Source organism: Musca vetustissima, unplaced genomic scaffold (assembly GCF_032173495.1).
Source record: "Musca vetustissima isolate MV318-11 ecotype Yass unplaced genomic scaffold, APGP_CSIRO_Mvet_v1 utg53063, whole genome shotgun sequence".
NCBI lineage: Eukaryota > Metazoa > Arthropoda > Insecta > Diptera > Muscidae > Musca > Musca vetustissima.
The window spans coordinates 13,712-21,161 of NW_026885671.1; the positions used below are offsets into that span (position 1 = coordinate 13,712).

The 7,450-nt window shown below is 34.5% G+C and overlaps 2 protein-coding genes across 2 annotated transcripts; one reads left to right on the forward strand and one right to left on the reverse strand.

The window, feature by feature from the left end:
• Positions 1 to 647: 647 nt before the first annotated feature.
• On the reverse strand, positions 648 to 1,704 carry LOC133332897 (histone-lysine N-methyltransferase, H3 lysine-79 specific). The gene is made up of 2 exons (XM_061541264.1): positions 745 to 1,704; positions 648 to 662 (listed from the first exon to the last, which is right to left on the reverse strand). The coding sequence occupies exons 1-2, from the start codon at positions 1,702 to 1,704 to the stop codon at positions 648 to 650; spliced, it is 975 nt and encodes a 324-aa protein (XP_061397248.1).
• A 3,056-nt stretch (positions 1,705 to 4,760) lies between these two features.
• LOC133332898 (protein mushroom body miniature) lies at positions 4,761 to 6,700 on the forward strand. The gene is made up of 3 exons (XM_061541265.1): positions 4,761 to 5,804; positions 5,856 to 5,915; positions 6,008 to 6,700. Exons 1-3 carry the CDS (start codon positions 4,761 to 4,763, stop codon positions 6,698 to 6,700), a joined length of 1,797 nt encoding a protein of 598 aa, XP_061397249.1.
• The last annotated feature ends 750 nt before the right edge of the window (positions 6,701 to 7,450 follow it).

The following is a 7,450-nucleotide window of genomic DNA, read 5'->3' on the forward strand; positions in this document are numbered from 1 at the left end:
TAACAAAAAAGCATATATGTACGTGTGGCCTCTTCTGCCAAAAATAAAATAAATATACGCAACAAGTGTTTATGTTTATTAGACATTTTTTCAACACAAAACTAAAAACGCGAAAAATGAATGAAAGGTTATGATTTCTTCCCAAAATCCAGTAGGGAATACCATCAAATGTTTGTTTTATCCATAACAAAGTAATTACTTCCAGAGGAACATGTTAAAAACAAAATTTTCATTTCAATTAAATTTGAATATATTTCAATTTATTTTGAATTTATTTGACATATTATTAAAAACATTACACACACATACACAAAATATGTATTTTGATTTGATGGAACAAGCCACCTTGAGAAAAAATTGTAATCAATTGGTAGCTGTGCCCTACCTTGTAATAATTATACCATATTTAGTATTTTTCGTGCTGTTCTAGTAGGAATTTCCAAAACCCCTTAGCTGGCACCTTTGGACTTAGTGGATCACTCTTTTCATAATCTAAGAGAACATAGACATTTCCTTCAGTCCTTCTAAGTAAGTAATTTTGTTCATTCTTAATAACACATTTTTGGCTTTAGATACGGAAATTTGCATGTTGTAAACAATTTTATTAAAATGTATATACTAATGATTATTTAAATAAAATTATTAAATTAAGACAACGTACACTAGAAGTTAAAAGCGAACAAAAATACAAATTAAATTAATCTAAAATTTATTTTTAACTATATATTATTTTGAAGGTTTCACCATTTTTTTCATATTTTTGAAGTGTTTAATGGTATCGGTGACTCCACCTTTGCGCATATTATTAGCCTTGGTTAACAGTATGCGAATTTTATTTTTTTCTTCGAAACTCAAAGTTTTAGCATCAACCTGTTTCACCAGATCCTCCTCATCTTCTTTGTTCTTGTTCTTCTTTTTGTTTTTATTTTTCTTCTTATTTTTCGTGGGTGCATTTTCAGTTTGTCCGGCAATATGTTTTTCTTCCATATTCACATTCTCGGCATCATCCTTGCTTTTCTTCTCTGGCGGACACAATGCTTCCTGATCATCTGCTGTATTTTTCCTTTTCTTGTTTTTATTTTTCTTCTTTGGGACTTTTGCATCGTTGTCTGATGTTGTGGATTTCGAGTTCTCTGTCTTCTCTTCACCAAAATCATCCCACTGAGTGGGTGCTTTTCGCGCTTCTTCCATTAACAATTTGCGATAGTTTTTCTCACGTTCTTTTAGGAATTTCTTGCCTTCTTCTGTATCAAAGTTAGCCTGTTTAGAGGCATGTTCCTCTTCGCGCTGTTTGTGATTTAAATCATCTTTAAATTTTGTCCATGGTGTAGCTTCTTCAGCTCTTATGTCTTGTGGGTTACTCGATCGAAAAGGATTTCCTCCCTTGAATTTATTATTGTTGTCCTGTTTCTGTGGAAAATTATCTCCTCCCCTGAACTTATTGTTGTTGTTCCGATGCGGTGGTTTCATGTTATTACCCCTACGAGGAGGTCCTTTGAAATTCTTTTTGTACTTTTGATATCCATCTTTATTGTTACCGCCGCCAATTCTGGAATTCTTGAAACGATTTAATTTATTGAATTGCTCCTTGACCTCAACGACTCGACGAGATGGATCAAATTTATTCAAACCCCATTGGGAAATAGCATCACCATCATTTTTACTATTTATTTTCAAATCTAATTTCTTTTTCTCTCCAAACATGCTGTTTCTGTGTAGGGATAAATAACTCGAATAACCGACAGTTGGTTTTCCAACGTTTAAAGGCGAGTACACACTATCAGTTGGGAATGACAAGTGTTTTTTATCGATTTCTGTAGCGCGTTTCTCTAAAGGCGAGTATACACTATTAATTTTGAATGGCAGTTTGATTCAAAATTTGCTGGTTTGATCGTCATTCATCAGGCATCTATGAAAATAATCATAATCGATAAAAATGAGGACGGTTCAAAACTAAATTTTAAATGAAAAACTTTTGAATTTTGTAGAAATTACTCGGCAATAAAATGATTAAGATTTGATGAATGACGTTTTGCAAAAAAATGTTATTAGTTGATTTGTTGGGACTTGCATATTTGTTACTCCATTCTGTCCAGTACGGACCTATCTTGCTTAAAAACGTACAATTAGATTTGCTTGTAAATATATAAAATATGTCTGTTCCCGTACTGTAATAATCTATTACTTTTTACTACGATAACAAATTTTCATTTATGATATCGAAGAAAATAGTAAAATCTAGTAGATTCTTGAAGTACGGGAACCGACCAATTGTGTTAAGAAGTCGTTAAGTACCAGTGGGCCAAATTTGTGGTCCGAAGCGAATAATCTTGGGACCTGCAAAAAAGAATACCTATGTAACCTATGTTTTCCAGGGATATTTTGCAATCCATAGGCCATAAAGAAGAGTAAGAGTACCAGTGTGGCGCCATGGTAGTATCCCCGCCCCGATTGGCAATGATTCCGAGAGTTTTTCAATCATTGCTTCATAGAGCTACTCATTATCTTAGATTCTCATATATCTGAGAGGAATTTCCGGAAAATCGTCACATCTACAGCTGCACGCTATATACCTCCTGGACGAATGCCCGAAGTAGGACCAGTGACGAACTTCTTACTACGACCCCTGAAGACCCAAGAGTTAGAGAACTTACTCTTGAGGTCAACAGGCCTGCTGGAGCAGTGTAACAATTATGACAGCAACATGTAAATTGTGGACAACGGTTAAGCCACCCTTGTATCCTAGAAGAAAGACCGATTTCCAAATTTAACTACGTGAGTGCGACAGATTCAAAAAAGTTGATTGTGTTTTTGTTAAACGTCTGTTTATTGAGCTCCGCGAGAATGATAGAGCCAAGATGAGTGTGCTATGCCGGATAAGAGGCCTCCTAGCAAATGAGGTACCAGCACAATCTATGAAGGAAGAACGCCAATTCAAATTGTTATGTCCGTACGGAATTTCTAGACAGAGACAAATGAACATAACATTAGACATCTATTTATCGATATCCCCCCATTGTAGTTCCTGAATGCCTGGAAAATAGGCAGTATGGGCCCGCTGCTAACATTTTGTATAAAATAAAACAATTTATAAAGGAATATCAGAGTCAAACTTTACTTTGGGCGTCATCCTCTTTTATTATTTTAAAATAAAGTAGTCCAACTTAACAAGCCAAGCCTGAAGTCCTCAAATGTGTTTCTCCTTTAAGAACAAGGTCCTCAAGCTGCTGGCCGTCAGTGCTGACAAGGTGACCTTGTTGATCTATTATAAAGCAATAAACAAGGTCTCTGGTTAGCTATATAGCGCTAGTGTAGTTTTCGAATGTAATGAAAGAGAAGGAGATAGGTGGAAAAATACAAACGCGAACCTAGTTAGGATCAGGATGATGCAACCGTGTCAATTCCATGAAGCACGAGACCTAAAATATACCCATCATATGGACTAGGACCACACGATACATTGCACCTATTCAACTGCACACTCACCTAGCTCTGAATTCTGTATGGACGCCAACCGTACAGTCAATTTTGTTTTGTCAAAAATTAAAAGACGTTCTCGCAGACGTTTTCAATATGGCTATATATATTTTGACTTTAGCCCTATACAAGGTCTGCCAATTTTAAGTATTTTAAAGTTTCTGTATACATTATACCACGGAACAATTATTCAAGGTAGGTCATAGCAACTTATAAATTACAATTTGTTCATACTGTGGCATGTTATGCCAAAGTCATATACAAAAAGTGTGACTGTGTGTGTAATGTATTGAAAAATATAAAAAAATATATTCGAAAATCTATTTGTTTTAAGATAACTTTGACAACATTTGTAAGAAGAAATGTTTGATTTGTGAATGATTCAATATTTAACCCTTTGAGCCCCGAATTTTTTTCCCACAAACTTAGAACAAATTTCAGTTCACAGATTTAATGCAACTATCCCAAATAGGATATGCACAAAATTTGACATTGATATATCCTTGCTTTCGGGAGATATAGTACATTCTTTCGGAAAAAATAAAGTCCAATATCAAGAAAACCAAATGCAAAATCGTCAGTAAAATCATTTTAAATTATTCTCTATATTCAATTTTACAAGAATCAAAAATAATTCTGAGGGTAGAATTTGTACAATTTGAATACGAAGCGATTTAAATAATTTGGACTGTATACACAAATTAGTACTGTACACAAATTTACCCTCTTCTCCATATTGAAAATCTCATAACTTTACCAAAATTTTGAATTTTTTTGATTTTTCTTTTGATATGTGTAGTCCACAATCAGGTCTTCACATATGAAATCCAAATAATACATATCTACTAGCTGCATATAAAATATAAGCTCTAAAACATTTTGTTGCCTGTGGGCAACATTGGGCCACAAAGGGTTAAATCATATACCCGAAAACCTGACATTCCATCCAATTTACAAAAATTCAAGACGTTCAAAAATTACAAGACGTTTTCAATATGGCTCTATATATTTTGACATTGGACTCATACAGTCTGCCAATTTTAATTATATAAAAGCAACGCAAATTTTAGATTTTTCGATATGTTTCCAAATTTGTTTCTAAAAAATTTCCTTGATTTCAACTTGATGTGTTACCACAGCCTTTTACTTCACATGTGCTTTGTTTTCATTACTTCATTTTACAACCCTGCTGCATGCACGTGTTGTTTTGCCGCTCTGTAACTGCAAGTGTTTACATTCTCTGCTCTCGATTTATTTGTGTTTTTGTGATTGCTGGTCTGGAAATGGATGGAAATCGTGGCTGGGACAATGGAGGTGGATCTCGAGGAAATCAGAATTTTCGATCGCGAGGTGGTTTTGGTGGAAAAAATCGTGGTGGACGTGGCAGAGGTCGTGGACGGGGTGGTTCTCGGAATGAATTTAAAAAATTTGTAGATGTTGAGTCTCGGGAAAAGGATCAAAATTGGAGTGGTCGAAGATCATGGGGTTATGATAATAATAATTACAACAACAACAGTAATAATCAAAATAATTTTGAACCGCGTAGAAGTGGTTTTGGTGGAACATCTTATTTGTACAATAAGGACAAGGATGCATCCAATAATAACAATAACAACAACAATAACAATTCGTCGACTTTTGATCGGCCATCATTTGATGCAACAAATAACTCCACACAACAGATGGAAAAGCAGCAACAACAGCACGAGCAAGTGAATAACCAAATAAATTTGTGGAATAATTCCTCGACACCGAACACATCAAGAAATAAATCCTTGTCAACAGAAACAAATCTGGCCGCTGAGAAATCTGCAGTGGATAACAATAAATTGTTGGTAAATATAAAACAAGAAAAAATAAAAAAGGAAAGAACAACATCAAGTAGTTCATCATCATCAAGTGATTCTTCATCATCGTCGTCGGATGAAGATGATGAGGAACCAAAAAATACTGCTGCCACACAAAAAGCTGAGGCCTCAAATAAAGGTGCTCCAGCAAGTCCCTTGAATATAAGATTGAAACCAATATCAACGATAACAACTACGCCCGTTGTGAAAACCAATAAGAAATCTGTGCCACCATCGTCTTCTTCCTCCTCCTCATCATCATCTTCTTCATCAGAAGAAGAACAAGATGCAGTTCCTCCACCACCGCCAAAACGACCTCCACCTGTTCCTCAAACAGTTCATAATGATACTGACAAGACTAGCAAAAAATCGGAAAAATCCAAAAAGAAGAAAAGTAAAAAATCCGAAGATGATGTTGTATGCCTTGGAAAACTAGAAAATAAGGTTACATTGGATGAAGATGATGATGAAGAACAGGAAGCTAGGTTAAATGAAAGCAGCGATGATGATGCCAATACCTCAAAATCTAAGAAGAAATCCAAGAAAGCATCTAAGCCCAAAAAAGAGCAATGCATGCTATGCGATAAAAAGGTATGCAAGATAAATTTAATTTTCAAATACGTATTTGAATTAAACCAAGGAATTAAACTAATTGCATTTTTTTGATTTCCTCCTTCATACAGGGTCATACATCTTTCCAATGCCAAATGATATGTAAAAATTGTTCAGCACCATATCACGGCTATCGTAACTGTCCACATCCTGCAAATCTAAATATAATGATGCAGCTATATTTAGAATTTTGTATGCAACAATTACAAAATTTCCAACCGGAAACACAATTTCAGCAATGGTTGTCGAACAACGCAATCAGCTCAAGAGATATTACTGTACCACAACCCCTGGTGGGTTCACCAGCTCCCCCAACAACAATAAAAAATAAGGCAGGAAAACGGAAAAATGCCACCGCAAAAAATAAAGAAATTCCAACGAAAAAACGAAAACTATCTGCCACAAAAAAGTATGCCAACAACAAAAACAACGATGATGATGAGGATGAATCTGATAGTTCATCTGAATCAGATGAAGATAGTACCTCCTCTACGGATAGTGATGATTCTTCAGAAGGTTTTCAACAGGAGCCACCATCAACAAATGGCAATAGTAAAAAATCGAAAAATAAAACAAAATCACTTAATCCATCTGCCTTTAATATGAATAATTTCCTGCCAAATAATCCAGTTAGTTTCCCCCTTACATTGAATACCGGAATACCAAATCTACCTAATGTTACAAATCAACATTTAAATAATCTACTTTTATCGCAAATGTTTCAAAATGCCATTGGTACTATGACTAAGAAAAAACGTTCATAATTTATATGTATGTTTAAATTGTGTTGTAAAATAATGTAAATAAATTATTTTTTTAATCGAATGTTATGTTTTCAGTTGCATGACATGGTATTTGTATAATTGTAATGCCATTTGCAACATGTCATTGTAAAGTGGCTGTAATATATACATTTCCCTACCAACAATAAACAATCAGCCTTATGCTGGACATCAATTCAATTTGTTCGCTCTTCTTTTTAAATGTATTCTGAACCAGAACTCGCAGTGCAGTTTTTTCTCATTTTCGCCTTCACCACTTTGGGTACATACAATAGATGATAATGTATACAATATCCTGTTGATAGAAGAGACATAGCATATTTGAAAGACCGAAAAAATTTGTGATCTACATGAAAAACCACCATTGAACATTTAAAAAATCATAAACATGCCATTTTGCAATCTATGAAAAATTGCATGTCAATCAGGAAGACTTGGAATTTTTGGTGTAACATTTGTATGAAATCCAGACAAATTGTGTATGGGGGCTGTATGTAAATATGAACCGATTTTAACAAAACTTCACAGACGTCAAAGCGGACTTAATAATGTGCAACAATTTGTCTCAATCGTACAAATATGGTGCACCATCTAAATAAAATCGGTCGAAACTATATATGGGAACTATATCTAAATATTGACCAATTTCAACAAAACATCACAGACATTAAAATGGACTTACTTCAATACGCCGTGCAAAATTGTTGTCTCAATCGGACAAATATTGGGAGT